The sequence below is a fragment of the Cyclopterus lumpus genome, chromosome 22 (genome assembly GCF_009769545.1).
Source record: "Cyclopterus lumpus isolate fCycLum1 chromosome 22, fCycLum1.pri, whole genome shotgun sequence".
NCBI lineage: Eukaryota > Metazoa > Chordata > Actinopteri > Perciformes > Cyclopteridae > Cyclopterus > Cyclopterus lumpus.
The window spans coordinates 17,668,883-17,688,119 of NC_046987.1; the positions used below are offsets into that span (position 1 = coordinate 17,668,883).

At 44.8% G+C, this 19,237-nt stretch overlaps 1 protein-coding gene across 1 annotated transcript; it reads right to left on the minus strand.

The window, feature by feature from the left end:
- Window positions 1–956: 956 nt before the first annotated feature.
- On the minus strand, window positions 957–13,157 carry map3k9 (mitogen-activated protein kinase kinase kinase 9). Its single transcript, XM_034525108.1, has 11 exons — window positions 12,761–13,157; window positions 11,117–11,530; window positions 7,529–7,709; window positions 5,771–5,919; window positions 5,323–5,498; window positions 4,950–5,190; window positions 3,676–3,798; window positions 3,363–3,504; window positions 2,823–2,935; window positions 1,652–2,407; window positions 957–1,411 (listed from the first exon to the last, which is right to left on the minus strand). The coding sequence occupies exons 1-11, from the start codon at window positions 13,155–13,157 to the stop codon at window positions 957–959; spliced, it is 3,147 nt and encodes a 1,048-aa protein (XP_034380999.1).
- Between the last annotated feature and the right edge of the window lie 6,080 nt (window positions 13,158–19,237).

Here is a 19,237-nt window from a genome sequence, read left to right on the forward strand (position 1 = left end):
AACTTATGAGGCAGACAATTTACAGCGTTACAAATACAACGTTTGCCTTTTCAGTTCGGGAGAAATGTTTCTCAAGTGGCGGGTCGGGATCTAAACATTTTGGTTGAGACTTCCTGACAGTGTTTCGGTCCCAACTCAAACCCGAGCAGCCGTGCCGGTCTTCTTTATAGTACAGTTCACCGTACGGCTCCAGACATTATTGTACCGACACGACGGGTTACAAACACAACGAGGTGCTCATATTATACACAACATCCCCCCCCCCCCCCCCATCTCCATATCCTGGGATATTGCTGTGTACAAGTGATTGTGATGAGAGGTAGTCACAAAACAGAACTCCATCAGCCTCTAGCACAGGAGCGTGAAGTATACAGAAGAGTTTACCGACAAGTTACAGATAATGAGAGACGGCGCTTTTTGACGATGGAAAGAAAACCTGAAGCTTTACATTCATGACGCTTTCCAAAAAGTGCACTTCATTGAATGCACAATCTTGAACTCAAGCTTGAAATAAAAAAACAATAGTATGTAAAGCTTTGTGAAACTCTCGATGCCATTCTGCCATAAAGCCAATAGTTAGTTAATACCCAAAGAAATAAATATTACAAATGTCAGGGTTTCTGTGTAAGTGAGAGACATTAATAACATTCTGTCACTCAATGCATTAACAATAAGACCTGGGTATCCTAAATACTTCTCCTAGAGGCCAAATTTGAGGATTGTTATCACAAATTGCAATACAACAAATATATATTCACAGTAAATGACTTCCTGTAATTTAGCGGCAATATTATAGATGTGGAAAGGTGAGCCCCCCCTCCTTTAAGTCCTGAATAAAGCTAGAAGAGATTCAGCCTGTCAGTGCTATTTGACCCAGAACTGTGAGAATCCAAAGGCTAACAGCAGGGACAGTCCCCTCCTCGTGTTGGACCGGTGAAGGACTGTATGGGGCCCAGTTAGGACCAGAATCCAGGTCTGTAGCGGTAAGGGGAATCTTTGGGAAAGCTGATCTCTGGTCTGCAGAGTGGTAAGGTTCCGTCCCGGCACTGTACCTCATCCAGCCGATCCAACAGGTTGTCTTTTTTTCGGGGGGAGTAGGGCGTCGGGGCCTCCATGGGGGTGGGCAGGACCGCCGGGTCCCTACCAAACTCCGCAGTGGGAGGAGTCTCTGTGCTGGAGCTGTGGGCGGGGGACTCGCCGTTACCCAGGTTTTGTCCGTTTCCCCTGGGCCTCGCGTCCGCCCAAAACCTCTCGCAGTGCGCCCGTGGTGACGGCCGAGGCCGGGCCACAAAGTCAAGGGTTTTGGGGCGTTCAGGAGCACAGCGGCGGCGGGGAGTTGGAGGGAACACAAGATTCGGATCGGGGAGCCGGGGGACCTCCGGACGGTCTTCTTTTAAACCTCTGAAGCCTCCTGTTGTCGTAAAAAGGAAGAAAGACGATACATTTACAGAGCAAACTTTATTGGGTTCGACCAATATTTTGGTTGGTTATCAGGCCAGTATCAGGGATTTATCAAATATTAACCATTAAAGCACACCAATAATACTGTATGATTGAGGCTGTGCTATGAGGAAACAAACTATCTATATGCTATAAGTATCAACCTTCAAAAACCTTAAATCTTATGACTGCACGTGTAGTTAGACTTCACCTGCGTTCTCCAATGCTGTTTTTTCTGGCAAGGGTTCTAGATTATTAGAGGGGCAGCTCTTCTTGATGGCGCCGTCTGATGGCGTTCGACGCAGGCTGCGTGAGTAACTTGGGGCAGATGGTACATGCGTGGGTGTGAGAGACTGGCGGGGGTTACGCTTGAAGCTCTCGAGGTGGGTGTTGACCAGCGGGTTGATCGTGGTTTGGAGGGCCGGATGCCGCTTGAGTGGTGAGGCCGGGCGGCAGACCGGCAGCTCCTCGCTGTCGGAGCGCAGCAGCGAGCGGGTGGAGTTGCAGTCGGACACCGACGACAAGGACAGCAGGGTGGAAGAGGAGGGCAAGCCCCGCTCGGGCAGCGAGGGCGCCGAGGGTTTCAGCGGGCTTTCACGCCGGAACAGTCTGCGGGTCGGGGGGCTGGTGCTCCGCCTCTGGCCCCCCGTTCTGTGGAAGAAACCGTCCCATCTCGATTTGATGCTCTCCTCCGGTTGGGCGAGAGTCAGCAGGTTGCAGCCCAGTCCGACGGCTGCCAGCAGAGCACCACAGCCCAGCAGGACCAGCTCGGACCGCCGGCCCCCACCGGGACTCTTCCTGCATGGCGGTGTTCCCGGAACCTGGACGCTGGCGCAGTACGCGTCTCCATCACCGTCGGCAGCAGTAGCAGCAGCAGCCGTGTGGCCCTCCTTGTGGAAGGGGATGCAGAGGTAGGACTGACCAGGAGCTGCTCCTGGCTCAGTAGTGAAGCAGCAGTCTTCATTTTCTGGAAACGGGATCATTCACATCGTGTTACAAAGCACGTAAAAACAAAGCCGATGCATAGAAAACCAGTATTGTTGTAGATATATTTCACAGAGAGACTGTAGATCATATTGCACAGTGGACAAGCCCCAAAAATCTTAACGTTGTCGCTTGAATGCCGTCTGCAAGTTTGTTTTGCCGAGTGTGCCTGATGCTTTTTCAGGATCAGCTTGGTTACAGTCACACAGCCACAAACGTGCACAATTATGAGTTTCTCTGGTCAACCACTAAGAGCCTTGTGTGAGCGAACTCTCTCTCGCTTTCTCCGTCCATGTTTTCACAGCCAGTCTGCCACTTTGGCAACCTTTAGACGCCAGCTGTGTCATCGTGTGGAGGGTGCACACTGTATGTCAGCCAGGGGAAGCTGGCCCGCTTACCCATCTCCACAAGGCTTGGCACTCCAGGCACTGCTGGACTGTGTCTCGGGGATCTGCGAAGGTTCGGGGCGCTGCAGGACCGCTGCCTGCTGCCTTCATGGGGAGGCTTCACACTGTCAGGTTGAAAGGATGGGAAACAAATCATAAAATTAAAGTACTATTTTTTTAATCTTTTTGTAAAATAAAAACTAAAACTAGCATTTGTTGATTGCATGCCTCCGCCATGCCACCCAAGTTTATATCCGTCCAAAATGTCATAATGTTATCCTAATGTCATATTTAGCATATTAAATCTTTTTGTTGTGAGGTCAATGACCTTTGACCTCCAACACCTAATAATTTCATCATTGCCGTGAATGTTTGTGAAACATTGAAGAAATTCCATTGAGTGCCGTTTTAGCTATAACACCAAAATGGACCGGACGGACATCCCAAAAACATAATGCCTCCTCCCACAGCGGTCATCGACGCAGAGGCGTAAACACATGACCCGAAAACGTTGCGGTTATGTGGAGAAGGTGGGACTCTTCCTGAACTCACCTGGCATCAGCACTGTGCTCCCTGTAAGGGTCACACTCGCGGGTTCTGCCCTTTTTCCTGGAGCCCTTCCTCTCACCCTCCTCTTCATCCGGATGGAGGGCTGTGTTGCGACCCCAGGCTGTATAGCCCTCCCGTGGAGTGACTGGAAAACATGACATTTTAAATTATTATTAAATCCGATGAATAACTGAATGGAGAAAACCAAGTTAATTGAGACATCCCATTGGAGAATACACAAATTCGGTGCCCCATGTTAATAATGAGCAGTTGGATCAAATCACATTTTAAAATCCAAGACTCTGATGGCGCTTACGTTGGATGGCTCTCAGGCGGGACAGCATCGGCGGGCTGCTCGGTGGACTGGAACCGCTGCTCAGCAAACTCCTCCGCCGATCGTGTGAGGGAGACGCCTGCACTGTGATTTTGTGCTGAAAATCTAAATAAGGATAATAAAAATTAATTAAAATACATTACGCATTCAATTGGGAATCTGATGCTACGAAAATCCAATAACAGTATCTAAAAAGATGTTGTATTTAACTTTCTAGATCACATTTTTGCAGATATGCCCAACGCAGGGAAGTCATAGCAACAATATCACAAAGCAACGATGGTACAGCTAAACATTAATACAGCACTGACGTTAAACATGCATTAATCAACATTTCTGTTATTCTAAAGTGCATTGGTGCAGTGAGAGATGGGCAATCTAACGGCCAAACTGTACATCACATCATTAACTAGTGTGAGATACTGAAGCTAACTAAATGCTGCTTTTGCTTTTGTTTGAGTGTTACAGTGAACAAAGACCTCACGTCACAAGAACAGTTTTGTTCTCTAATGTTATTGTTTTCTGTCTCGACTGCCAGGCGATGTGCTGGTTAACGGTGAGCTGTTGGCTTTAGCTTTGTCTTTTTAACCCGTTTTTATCAGTTTGATATCCTGGATAAACCCTTCAAAACGTGTATTGTAGATCCTTCTGTTTGCTTCTCTTGGGAATCTTTTTTTTTTGTTGTTTTGCCAAATATTAGATAATATGTATTCAGGGAGTGCAGTTATTGGCTGTGTGGGCTCCATGGTAGCTCTGACAGCTTGAAGGAGTAGCAGCAGGGTGGCGGGGCTTGGCTAAAGGTCAATTTCCTCCATCTACAATGACAAATTGCCTACATTTTTTGTTCATGCATTTTACAATTGACAGTTACTTAATCAGCCTAGAAGCTGGACAGAAAGCTCGTCACATTAGATGAACTGACGAGAACTTGACCAAACTTCAGACGGACAAGGTCAATCACAACTTCCTTCAAGGCTTGGCAACAAGCTCAAATATCACACGGTTTGATTGACAATTTCCTTGACATTGACGGCATCACAATATGTGAGGTATGGGTCCAGATACTGAATTCAAACTGGAGGTGAGCGTGATTTATGAGATATAAAAGTCCAATATGGCGACGGCCAAGTAGGTAATGGCCTCTAGCTTACATCGATTCTAAGGCAACATTTAATTAATAAATCGTGATTATTATACGATTATTACGTGACATGTTGGGCATGCTGCTGACATACACCACAGTGTGTTCCCGGTACCTGAAGGTAAGCTGATCCGGTTCCCATCCTTGAGTTTAAGGCGGTTGCGGCGGAACTTGCCCTGCCGGCTCTCCACGTGGGGCTTTTCCTGGTAGAGGTGGTGAATGATGATGTTGAGCTCTCGCTCCAAGATGTGGATCTCCCGCTCGGCTAGTTCCTGCTCGCGCCTCCTCAACGCCTCCTCCTGGCATTTCTGCTGCAGCGCGGCTTGGGTTAGCTCCTCCTCCCACGATCGCAGCTCCTGAGGGAACAAAAACAAACAAAAAAATTAATGAAACCTGTGAACTCCCAACCTTAAACGCTCCAATACAAATGTATTCCACCATGTACGTCTATAGAGAAGAGCTGAAACTCAACCTGAAGACCCCTTTACCTTCTCCTTGGTCCTAAGTTGATCAAACATCTCCTGGATCTCCAGTTTCCAGTCATCCTGCAGAGAGTGGAAGGACTCTGCGGGCATCTCAAAAAAGCCGGACTCTTCGATGGCCGTCAGCTGGTCCAGGATTAATGTAAAATGCGGCCGGGAGTGAGGGTCTGAGCTCCAGCATTCTGCGGCACACGATTAAACGGTCTCAAAACCTTGAGCCAAATTTGCTTCAACGAAAAAAATGCATTTTTTTTTTAAATGGTTCCAGAAAGTGATCAAATATTCCGCTTATACGTCGCTACTCGACTTTTCTAATAAATGGTATCTTTCTGGCATGTGAACAGACACTTGTTTGCTTGTGGCTCTTGTGTTTGGACACAATTTCGAATAATTTCCATCTAAATTTGGAGGATGATTCTTGGCTTTGAGCGTAAAAGTATTTGACGTCTCTTACCTTCCATAAGACGTGCAAAGGGCTCCGGGCAGGTCAAGGGAATGGGCAAAGCCAGCTTGTTCATTGCCACGCCGTACGCCACTGCAAGACCATCGATACCACGGAAGGGAACTTCACCCGTCAGCAGCTCCCACAACAGCACGCCAAAACTTTATTGTAAAAAAAAAAAAAGAGAAAGGTTCTGAATTAATATTGAAATACCATTTGAATATACACCGTAAAAAAGGTGTAAAAACACATCCATTCATTGTTAATTCAGTTTTTTTGTTGTTGTTCTAGACATTTCCAATAACTCCAGAGCTTTGTAAAGTCCAAAAAGTATTGAAAATAAAAAGATAGACGTCATCATTTCCAAAATGTTTTCATCTCATGAATTATTCAGGTTCAATCCATATTTGTTGGCATTTAGCCTTTGAAAAAAAAAATCAAAGCTTTCCTTGCACAAAGGAAGGCAAATACCTGTATTAATTTAAAATATATATATATATATATATATATATATATATATATAATAATAATAAAAAAATAAATATATATATATATATATATATCTCGTCACCATTAATTACAGTTATATAACCAATAACAGAACATCTGGACATTCATCCCTCGTATAAGCATTGATTGGGGAGACGGGGTAACTCCTGAAGACGTCGCTCTTATTATCATTACTGTTATCACACTTCTCTCCTAGAGGGGGAAAAAACCCACATTCAATCAGGAGTAGTCGAGCTGGACAGTTAACGCCACTGCACGTGTGAGGACGAGAGATTGTCAGAGGAAGAGTGAGAATGATGACACATCAAAGCAAACGGTCTCATAACACCAAAAAAAAATGAATCACACGCTATGATATTTCACATATGCTGCGTCATCTTTGCTTTTGTGGCCTTACAATAGGAAGAGCCGTACAACGTCATGAGGTTCATATACAGAACAAAAGCCAATCAGCTCCAGTGCGCTCAACTTCAGGATGTCTAAAAGCAGGTTTACCACGCAGTAAGGGCCGAGACATTATTATTTACGCTATCTATTAATATGCTGATATTATCCATTTAATCCACGGTGATGTGTTTAAATTGCTTGTTTAGTACGACCAGCAGTTAAAGCCCCAAATATTTAAATAATGTAAGTCTCACATTTGAGCCATTAAATTATATGGCATTATTTTGATAATTGATCTTGTCGATGAACTCAAATACCACCTATTCTGAGCTCAACACTTTAATGCTTAATATAGCATAGTAACAACAAAGTATGCTTTCTTAGTAATTGGAATAAGCCAAAAGTATACTTTTAATATAATCAATCAATTTAGAATAGGTACTTGTAGTAGTACAATAGTAGTACACCAAAAGTATACCATTAGCACACTATAAATATATTTAGAATGTTTACATATTTGTAATATACTCAATATATTTCAAATATACAATAAAAATATAATTTAAGTGAACTATCGGCACATACAGTCATGTACTTAAAGTGACACACACACACACACACACAGTTAACATAAATCTATTCCATAAGAGAGCCACACAAGATTTCGTGATGCACGAATAAAGTTCATGTTGAACGTTACATGAACCCTTTAGCCTCATCTAGTCTGTGCTCCGTTACTATGGCAACTGCTGCCAGAGCTGAATCTTTTTTTTCTTGTGCATGGCGAATAAATCGCTTCTCTTTTTTTTTTGGCTCGCCGGTTTTCAGACCAGCTCTACCACCTGCTGCAGTTTGTTCGCTTCCTCTGCCCACCTCCAAACGTCGCTACCCTTGGAGAACGTAGACGAGCGGATGACTTCGGGCGCCATCCAGGCGTAGGTGCCGGCGGCGCTCATCTTGGTGGTGCGGTGCCACTCTCGAGCCAGCCCAAAGTCTGTGATCTTCAGAGTCTTGTTGCTGAGGTCTTCCATCTCAACCCTCTCAAGGATGAGGACTGAGGTGGTCGGCGAAGGTGCAGCGGGAGGATGATGTGGGGATGTTTGGAGGATGAGGAGGAGGTTTGGGAGGATGTGGTGGGGGGGGGGGGGGGGGGGGGGGGGGGGGGAGATTGGCAGGTGGGTTGACGGTAAAGTAAAAAAGGTTTCAGGTCATCACCACAAGGATAGTAATGTTGGGGAGGGGCAGCAGCGGGAGGGGGCCCCATGATCAAATACAACGAATGTGGGAACGCAAAAAACATGGTGGACAGACAAAAACAGGGTGCGGTTGGTGGGAGGACATGATGAAAGGATTGGATAAGAGTAGAGAAAGAGAGAGAGAACAAACAGAGAAATGAAGAGACAGTGAGCCACTACAACAGCGGAAAGCACAGAAAAAAAACAACCTCACAGGCCTTGATCAACGCTAATGATCTCACGGAGTAACAGGACATTTCAAACAAACACCAATACTACAGTTAAACTACAGGAATAGCCTGTTATGACACACCCGTCTGCTCTGATAGGCTGTCAAAAAAGAAACACACAACCCCACATGCACTCCTAACCACATGCTCGCTCTCCCCCATTCAGATCCACAATGCCAGGCCATCTGCTGCGGCCGTGCCCGGAGGAGAGGGCGTGTCCGCAGGCTGCGGTGCACATCAAGCCTCCCCTTTCATCTGCTGCTGCCCCGATGCTACAGAGGCACTTTCTAAAGAAACCGAAAGCCGGACGTGTGGCTAAAGCGAATCCCGCGCCTGTGTAGCTCGAGGGGTGGAACTTGAGACGAACACAGCCGATTCCTCCCCCCCCCCCACACCCGAGGGCAAACATATGCACTCACTGTAATGCACAGTGCTTTAGATGAAAGCATCTACTAAATGGCACGCTGTGTGAAAGGGAGGCAGCAGAGATAGTTGAAGGTGCAAACCAAAACAGAACTGTTGTGGATCAAGTGATTGGAAGCGCTAGATGACAAACTACTGAGTGGCTTACACATAATATAATAAGTGTTTGGTGCCATCACACACACACACACACACACACACACACACACACACACACACACACACACACACACACACATTGTTTTTGAAGCATGAATTACAATTAGGTTGGCTGCAGGATTTAGCTGTTTTCCACGTTCGCATCAGCAAAAGTAGAAAATAATGTTGAGTAATCAAGTCACTCCATGCTCTGGTGTCACGTTAATTAAAGTCAGAGAAAGGTAGAGTACACCCAAAAAGCAGACTGGGTTATATTTTCAGAATGTATTTAGGTTTTCTAAATGCTAAAATTAGATATTTACACAGCTGACAACCATGTTTAGTATGATGGAAATGAGTTAGTATGGGTGTTGGCAGAGCGTTGCTGAGACAGATACAAGAAACTGACTGTCCGATGCATCCTTAACCAACACTGTTTCACAGGGAGGAGTAGAACATGAAACACCAAGAATTGGTGTACAAGATGAAAAGCTTATATATAGAGATGAAAGCTTACAATAGTGTGCCAACATGCTTACAATGACGATGTCAACATGTTGTTTCTAATGTTTTTCATCTTAGTTTAGCACGCCAAGATAGTTTTGCAGATATTGGGGTTTGTAAAAAAAAAAAAAGTGAATAAATTTGACCTGATAATAACATAATAACAGCTGGAAAAAAATCAGGGGATCACTTAAGTTATTAGAAGTAATTTTGTGGGAGTGTGTGGACAACATTTTATGTAAAAAACACCAAAGTGGGCCTTTGTAGTAGTTACAGCGTGTGCCACAGGTTCGATTCCAGTTGCATGTCACACCCCTCACTCTATCCCCATTTCCAGGCTTCGTCTCCACACTGTTGCAAAAACCAGTATCTTTAAAAATAAATAAAACCAAATGAATTAGGGGTATCATGAGTATCTGTAGAGAATCTAACGACAATCCATCCAATAGGTGGGCCGACTGACCGTCTTAGTCATCCCGAGGACCACGATGCTAACGTGGCTCAAAATGAAACTGGAAAGAGACTTGTGTCTTTTTTTTTTTTTAGGGACCGGGCTTCATAATATTGCCACCAACCACGTCATCACCACAGGATGGAGTCTCCGTGTGGAGTCTCCGTGAGCCACATCCTAAACGACTTCTGTAGTCACCGATTAGAGTTATCAATCAAGTGGTTTAGACCCCACTAGGACCCACTTGACAACCAAATTAGGGTCACGTATGAGTCTCTGATGCAAGTATGTTTTGATTTTATTCCATAGAATACACAAAGAACTCCAACCTTTGTACAGAAACCCCCCTTGAAAAGAATGGCTTACTGTTTTTTAAAAATCACATACAAACCTGAATGTGATCTCGTAGGTAAGAAGCACTCTGCATTAGACCGTTGCTTGGATTAAAAGTAAAAGAGTGGACTGGCAGGATGCACTGGATTGTGAAGAGGGCATGGGTTTTCCCCTGAGAGCCCAGGATGGCAACTGGTTAGCCTGACTTAACACTTTAAAGCAGCCTATTGGAAGTGAAGCGCCTGAGCTGATCATCAGAGAACGGGCCAATGGCAGGCGAGGAGCCGGTTGTGTGTACGGTCGGAGCCACCAATAGGGAGGAGGCTGGGGCAGAGCGCCTGCACAAATCCTCAGTAATAGGCTTGGGATTTAGGGGATCCAGTTGGGTAAAATGCAAGATTACAACTGCTCCACAAAACATACATGCAAACTCCTTTTGCTTTCTGCTCTGAACAGTGATTATTATCAGTGCCGATCACAGCGTGTAACAGAAACGATGGAGGAAACACGAGTATCTATAATTATATTACAGTCCATTACAGGATACCGTAGGTTTTGCCACAAGCCTGATGACACTGCAATTTCTTGATTCTCCATCGAGTTGCTAAAACGTTCACCCTGAAACTACAAAAAAGCAACAAACACACCAAAGACACAAAAGGACCAGGGCTGTAAACAACAAGTACTTTATATATTGATCAGTTTTTAGCATAGCCTGTAATCTGACAAAAATGCTGAATGGTTCAGAAGCTGCTAGAACCCACAGTGGTGTTTTTAAAAAAGGAGGTTCTGACTAATAATTTGTTTTGTCAAAAAGAAAACTTAATCGTCCACCTTTATGCTGAAAAAAAAAAATCTTCATACCTCACCTCAGAGGGAATATCACCCTTGTCCGTTTTATAATTAAAATATTTGAGTTTTGGATCGTTGGTTGGACAAAATAAGCAATGTGAAGACATCCCATTGGACTTCATGAAATTGTCATTTTTAGATCCGTAAACTAAATCACCAAACCCTTCAAACAATTATCATCATTAATGTTCCGTTGACTCTAAAATCATGAATAATTTTAGGAGAAATTCACACAAAAGAAAGCAGAAACAACCATGTGAAGTCAAGAGAGAGAGAGAGAGAGGGGGAATCTTACTGTTGCTGGACTTGAGGTCCCGGTGGATTATGGGGACGATGGCCTGGCTGTGGAGGTACAGTATGCCCCGGGCGATCTGCACCGCCCAGTCCACCAGCGTACACGGAGGGATGCGCTTCCCAGCGAGGGCCCGGTTGAGAGGCCCGCCCCGGGCGTACTCCATGACCAGACACAGGTTGGGCTCCTGCAGACACACCCCCAGCAGACCCATGATGTTGGGATGATTGAGCATGGCGAAGAGTTTGGCCTCCTGACGCACGCTCTCCAGGGTCTGCTCCGCGTCCTCGTCGAGGTCCCGCCGCGCTGCCTTCACCGCCACTTCGGAGCCCCGCCACACGGCGCGGTAGACTTTTCCAAAACCGCCCACCCCGATGATTTCCTCCAGGGTCAGCTCGGAGAAATCAATCGCCAGGACTGAGGAGGGACGGAGGAATAGAGGATAACAATTTAGAGACACAAAACAATTACATCAGTGCTCTTTATAGGGCAGTTACTTTTTTTTTTTTTGCACACACCCGTCCAAGAACACTAAAAATGTCAGGGTCAGCCTGTCTGGAGCTGGTAAAGAGTCACGGTTTTACTCTTGAGGGAGGCAAATGATTGCGAACAAGGACCTCAAAACCAGGTCATTCAGCTGAAGGATGCTTTCACTAAGCCACCCTAATGCCCCACATACAGGATGTGGAGGAACTACCCCTCCTGCTATATTACACAAGTGTGAGCATCTGTCCTCAAAGTCTGGCTGGGACGTGAGGAGGAAGAAAGAGAGTTTAAATGAAAAGATGCTTTTGATGTTGGGAACAGGAGCCTTTATGAGTCTGTGGCAGTAAATGTTGTGGATTCCTAACAGACTGACCTTGATGAATATTTCAGGTGGGATGGAATGGGAAAGTAGGCCAGCTGCTGCGGAGTATGGAGGAGATGAAAGCCAACAAAGCACGAGACGGCCGACAAAGACAGCTGAGGCGGCGTGCGCCAACAGAACAAACGTTGCACTTTTATTTTCCTGTTCAAGATGATCAGCACAGATATGAGATGTGTAATTGTCTGTGTGTGTGTGTGGGGGGGGGGGGGGGGGGGGGAGCATCCTTTTGCACACAGCTGGCACCAAAGTGTTCTCACTTTGGATCCCACAATGCAGTGCAGTGCATTTACAGCTGCTCTTGCTTGTGCTTTACTGTGTCTCTGAGGCCTTGGCTGCAGGAGAACATGACTATCTCTCTCTCGTGCAACACACTCCTGGTGCAAAACACTACCAGTCGCCATGACATCGCATGCACGTCACGCCAGTGCATTGCCTAAAATATCTCTAATGCTAATATTGCACGCACAGGACCAGTCGGATGTTCCTTTTGCCGAGGATGGAGCGCAATTTGAGGCTGGGGGGATTGGGGGGTGCATGACAGACCGCAGCTGGCTGTTGGTTTGACGGCAGTGTGATGAATAAATGGCCCAGAAGCTGCGAGGATGCCCCGGCCAGCCTCGTTTCTAGGCCAACCGGAGTGCACTGCGTCTGCCATGACACAGCACTCTCAACAGGGGGTTCGTGTCTCTGGCCCTCTGACAAAAGACGTGGGGACACACAGCAGCAGCAGCAGCAGCAGCTCTGGGATCTGTTTTAGTTTCGCACAATGGGATACTCACGGTGCAGAGGAGGCACCGAGTACTGCTGCTCCGAGGTGTCCCGTATTTCCTCCTGAATGCCGTTCCCGTTGCTCACGTAATTGGACGGGAAAATGCCAACGCGGTCCGCTATCAAGCCGGTCCACCAGCCCTCGTCTCCGGACACCAGGGAGTCCTTGGACAGGACCTCCACCAGGTCGCCCCTCCGCAGGCTGAGCTCGTCGTCCGCGGTCGCCTCGTAGTCGAACACGGCCGTCCAGAAGCCCGGCTCTGCGGGCGCCGCATCCGGCGCGGCGCTGATGCCATCATCCGGTCTCGGCCAGCGAAAAACATCTGCTTCTGCCTCTGCTTCTTCCGACGAGGAACCGCACGCCTTGGGACTCAAACTGTTGTCCACAGCGGGTTTGAAGACATCCATGGACGCGATCCATAGGGGCGACCTGGATCACTGCAGGGCGCATCCACCTGACGCGGCTGGCTGGCGGCTCCGGGCGCCCAGAGTCTGCACACACACACACACACACACACACACACACACACACACACACACACACACACACACACACACACACACACACACACACACACAAAGCTAAGTAGCGGCTAATCCCGCACACAAACCCCGCAGGATACTAGAAGCGCCATTCTGCAGCATTGTCTGCCTGTCTGTCCCCGCTGGCTGCTAACAAACACACCGCTCCAGCGTGATGGTTTTCAATGCACAATCCTACACCCAATCATCGCTGTAACCCATCGGACGCAGACGTCTTTATTTTAAGCCAATTGTACCGACGTGCGAATCATCCCCGGCTTCCTATTGGTGCACAGGCACGTCAGCAGCCGTCTAGCTCCCGCCCCCTTCCCTCAGCGTCAAACGCACGGGTCCCCGGGTCTCACCGCGCTGCACGCCAATTAAACACACACAAGGAAGCGGTTTCTTTTCTTCAAATGGTCTTCTTTATTTAGTTATTGACAGTCCCCCCCCCCCCCCCCCCCCCCCCCCCCCCGCCCCGGTCAAAAAACAAAAATGACCAAAACATAACAAATTACTCAACTAATGTTCAATTCCATGCATAATTCCCTGAAATAAAAACAGAATCCATAGAAAGGAGTAAAAAACAGTCAACATAACAGTCAAAAGAACAATCCCAACTACTTCAGTGATGTGATGAGAGGGTAACGTGTGTGTGTGTGTGTGTGTGTGTGTGTGCGTGTGTACACGTTCGTGCGTGTGAAAGTCAAACAAAAGTCACTCCTGTTTGAAAAAACAGTTTAAAAAAAAAAAGAATTCAGTGATTCTCACTTTTCTTTTTTTAATTTTTTTAACTTGATTAAATTCCTTCCTGTCCATGAAACCACACAACAGGAAATAACCCCTAAATGTGATGAGGTGAGACATCAGGAGTATATCAAGACAGCTGTGCCCAGTTCAGGTACACCTGTACTTTACAAACAGTGGAGATGCAATAACAGTGTTTCACATGTTTGGTCTGCAAAGGAGCACGAGTGACGAATCCAACTAACTTCAGTTCACTTCCTGACTCATCTCACAAGGATGTTTGGATTCTGGGGTTTATGTATATGTGTAGATACGGGATATCATCAGTGGAGTCACACAGAGGTTGTACATTTAAAAAAAATAATGTTAATGGGAACATTGTGACAGAGAAGATGATGTGGGTATGGAACATTGGTGCCAAGAAATAGATGGAAAGTTAAGTCATAAAATAAAAAAATATTTAGGGCTAGTCCTGAAAAGTAAAAGATGTTGCTTACTAAATCGAAATGATGTGATTAAAAGGGGACGTTTTAGTTTACAAAGTCAGAATTATGAAATATAGGTCAAACGGGTGAGATACAAATGGTAAATCAAACTTTCAACTAATTCAACATTTTGTCAAAGTCAAAGTTTTGACTTTTATTTCTTAATTTCATACTTGTTTTGTTTTAATATGTGTTTTTTCTGCATTTAGATTATTTTCTTCTCAGATTAAGCTCTTTAATTAGATATTTAGCTGTATATTATGAGGTGGCAGAGAAAGAGTCTATTAAAGTGAGAGAGACAGGACCCTCTGATAATTATTCAAGCTTCTGTGCTGGTTTTTAAGAAAAACTCAATATTTTGCGGTTTGAAAATTGTAAACAAAGCAGTTCCTCTGCAGCTCTGCTCCTGGCTCCTTTACAGCATTATGAGAAACACACACAACCTCCTGTTGATATAAAGTAAAGAGACACTAGACAGAGGTTTCACAGAAATGAACTAAAAGCATCTGAAGATTTTTACTCCACTTAGTGTCTGGATGGATGGAAAAAGCAAAATGCAATGTGTAATTTCCAAATAAACTAACAAAAAGAAATCCACACCTCCATATGAAAAGTTTGGGATGACACACTTGTGCTTTTTCACTGCAACATAATTAAATAGCAGCATGCACTGATGCAACACATTACGACTGTTTTGTGAAAGACACTTTTTTTGGAGAATGTTTAAAACCTTTAACGTGAGTTTTTAGAAGATTTTGGTTTGTTTGCGGAAAACCTTTTAAAACCTATGATCTCAAAAAGCAATTCTTCATTCCTGAAAAGTGAATCCGTGGACAGTGACGTATACGATAAATATTTGGATTCAAAGACAGATAACCGGGCATGACGTCAGTCAGTGCGACCAGTGTTTGCATGTGAACCAGAAAGCTGCTTTTATTTCACAGTAAAAGAAACAAAACAAATTGATCTCAAAACACCTTAAGCTTCAATTTTGACATCTCATTGCAGGCCAGGAAAAACATAACCGCCCATTAAAATATGCCCCTGTTCTGTTAAACAAAGAAGTAAAAAAACTAAAACAGGCTTTTCGTCAGTGTCTCACAATTTCATCAGTCCAATTCCTATTCTGTGATATTTCACTTCTATCCCGTGGGTTGAGAAAAAAGAAGCAGAAAAAAAAGACTGGGGCCTTAAGAGATGACGCGTATGACAAATATTTTTCATCTTTTGGAGAATTAAGAACATGTATTTTTAGGACACAATGACAGAACAAATTTAGAGCCCCTGTGTACGCATGCACACACACACACACACACACACAGTGCGAAGAGGACGCACAGCCTGGCAACATGCACAGCACACAGACACACACTGGCCGATGTTCAGCGCAACACGTCCCCGGCAGATAGAAATCAAGAATACAACCAAATGAACACTACAAATAGCCGCTAAAAGGCGAAGAATGAAAAAATAAAATAAAACTAACACCACTTGCAATTCCTTGACATCATGTATACCTGTTGAACTCGAGATTTTAATTATTACAGGATATGAACAAGGAAAAAGACAATAAAGTGAGCCCCAAAAAGAAGATAATAAAAAAAAAAAACTGCAGGTACCCTGTTCTGAAGAAGATGAGATGTGGGTCGTGTTGACGTGCTCCGCTCCACCCACCCCCCAGGACACCTATACTGTGTCTATGTAAACATACACGGAAAATGATGTACATAATGTGGGTTTTGTGTTGCCTCTGAATGGGACAGTCCGCCCAGTGTCCTCCCTCTCTGCAGCAGTGGACCCAGCGCTCTACTATGAGTGAGTGTGTGAGTGTGTGTGAGTGTGTTAGAGAGATAGATACGGAGTGGGGTGAGCAGGTGTGGTCCAGGGCCAGGAAAAAGGCATTCGATTCAGCCACGAGACGTATTTACAACACTGCCCACCACAAAGGAAGAACAATGAGGAGGAAGAGGAGGAGGAAGAGTGTTACATAGAGAAATAGAAGAAGGGATGACCACAGGGATTGGAGATTGACATCCCCCTTGTGGAAATACAGTGTCACTGCAACTTACTGTCACTTTTCTTTTTTTGTTACTTTTGATTTGATTTTTGTCTTTTTTTTTTTTTTTAAACAGATGTTTCATCACACCTCTTTGGTAATCTCTTGGGTGTTTTTTTTTATTTGCCAAGAACTGACTTATTATATACTAACATACACTTTTATTCAAATTAAGTAATAAATATATTTTTCTGCTGCTTCTTGGGAGTTTCAAACGCGTCATTTTCTTTTAAACTCTTGTTTTTAAAAACAAAGCACCAGTTGTGTGTTAAACAGCATTTAGTATTAGGCTACTTTCATATTCATCCTGGAGCTATCTGCCGCTCTGACACCCACACCTGCTTCTTCACTGAAGAGTTTCAATCCAAAATGAGCCGCACGGGCACCTCATCTTTACATAATGAGCAAAAGCAAAAGGTTGTACGGAAATACGTGAAGCCAAATTTGAGTCACCTTTTTGAAGCGCTGCCAACGAAACACCTACAAATATGACACTGATGTCACGAAAAGAAAGATTGTTCTTTGTTATTAAAGCTGCACTAATTGAAAAATCCAAAAGTCTGCAGTTCCCCTCGGTTCCACAAAATATCTATTAGCATTTTCAGCTAACGCTACTGTATGCTACCTTCACAGCACCAAACCTCCATCGCATCCAGCCTGTGTCCAAAGTGGAGCATTTAGCAGCTGAAGAGTTAGATATTTTCCGTCAGGAGCCAACAAAACAAAGCTAAACGTGAAAATCGGACTAACATTCATCAGGTGTTCCAAAAAAAAAAACACATCTCCAAATGAATGCTAACGCTGCTGTGTGTCTACTGGGTTCCGTAAACCGCAGGTTAAATGTCAGTCCGCAGGCGAGACGAATGGCTAGCTGTAACGATAGCCGCCAGAAAGCCTTTTGGTTTGCAAAACTCTCGCGAGATGGTTGAGGTTAAGCATTGACCTTGAATGGTTAAAGTTAGCCGATTTTTGACGGTAGAAGTTACAGCTAAATAGTCGGAGAAATGACATAAGAGCGTGTTGGTGTATATCACAGCTAAGGCAGAAAGTTAGGAACATATTTAAGCTAACGCACCGGTAAATGTTTTGTTGGGGCAATAGATTCTTGCTTTAATTGCTGTTTAATCAATTTGAAGGTATCATGAAGGTTTGATCTTTGTAGATACTCTAGTACATTTTTAAAAAGTGGAACCCAGGAACACGATTAACGTTTTTTTAAAACTACAGATGAGAGAAACCCTCAACTTTGTGCTCAGATACAGCAGCTAGCGGAACAACAGAGGAACCACAGCGGCACATACGGGTACTCCGCTAAGCGCTTGACACAATGGCAGACGTTGTGCTCTGCTGCCCCCCCCCCAAGCGGTCCCAAAAACAAATCTATCAATGCAGCTTTAAAAATGGGTACGCACCATTTTTTGAAGAAACTCTTGAGTTGAGCAAAGAGCTCGTCAGTGTGGGCGGCTGTAGACGCCTCTCCCTCCACAGGCACTCTGTTCAGTCCATAGCGACACCTTTAATATTGGCCTTTTGTACGTGTACAAGTAGAAGTCTCCATAAATAGAACTATACAGCAAAGTGCATGGAAGGAAGAGTACAAAAATACCTCTGAATTTACCCCCTGCAGCAACACAGGGTTTTTTTTTTTCTTCTTTTTTTTTTCTGATTGAAAAGGTGAAAACTCGAGTGAGACCAAGATATCAGTAAATAAATAAAATACAATGTCGTACTTTTACCTAGGCAAGATACATAACTCTTAGAAATGTGAAGACATCGTTCCAGTATATAGTTTGACCCCCCCTCCCCTCCCGCTTAGCCACAGCAATCCTCTGTTGTTAGAGCAGAAGGTGACCACATTTAAACAAATATTCAAAATATACAGAAAATATGGAAATATATTATATATAGATACGTATAGAGTACGGAAGTAATGTTCAGGGCAGTTTGACCATGTTCACTGTGTCCTCTTCTTCCTTCTCGCCTGTATTGAATGGGGATTCGTCTGCCAGTATGAACACTGTCGCTCCTCTTCTTCTTCTTGTTCTTCTTGTTCTTCTTCTTCTCCTCCTCCTTCTTCTCCTTCCTCATTGTGTGATTTCTGATAACTCTGCAGTGCTCCTTAGGAGACTTTGCAAACAAAAATAAATACTATGACTCCATCCCACTGTCACTCAACAACATTTCCCAATTACGATATCATATTTTTCTATTCCTTAACGTAGATCAGAAAATAGTTATTTTATTCCCTCTTTGTGTGTGTGTGTGTGTGTGTGTGTGTGTGTTATTCTTTTTGTTTTGTTTTAGTTTATTTTTTTGCATTTTTATCCCCAAAATACATTTTTTTAAAAGTGGTTCTCGTCAGATGTTGAGAAAAATATAGACCTCTGATTAACTCAGCTCTCTCTCCGGATATTAGACTGCAGTCTCTTCCCGTGACCACCCCGGACCACCCCGGCATCGCCATCTTCTGGACTCGGTGGTAACTCAATCCCAACTGTAAGCACACTCGCACAGGCTCAGGACGGCTCTCCGTTAGCTGTCGGCACTAGAGGGCAGGATACTCACCTCCAAGCATTCTGACAGAAAGGGTTGAGGGGGAGAGGAGAGAGAGAGAGAGAGAGAGAGAGAGAGAGAGGAGGGGGGGGGGTGTTGGGGGGGGGGGGGGAGGCATCTGGGAA

Coding starts and splice junctions, on each gene's coding strand:
- map3k9 (XM_034525108.1), bottom strand. CDS start 13,157: ATGGATGTCTTCAAACCCGCTGTGGACAACAGTTTGAGTCCCAAGGCG. Junction 3,505..3,675: donor CCGCCTGAGAGCCATCCAAC/GTAAGCGCCATC, acceptor CATGTTTTCCAG/TCACTCCACGGGAGGGCTAT. Junction 2,408..2,822: donor GCCAAGCCTTGTGGAGATGG/GTAAGCGGGCCA, acceptor TCCCGTTTCCAG/AAAATGAAGACTGCTGCTTC.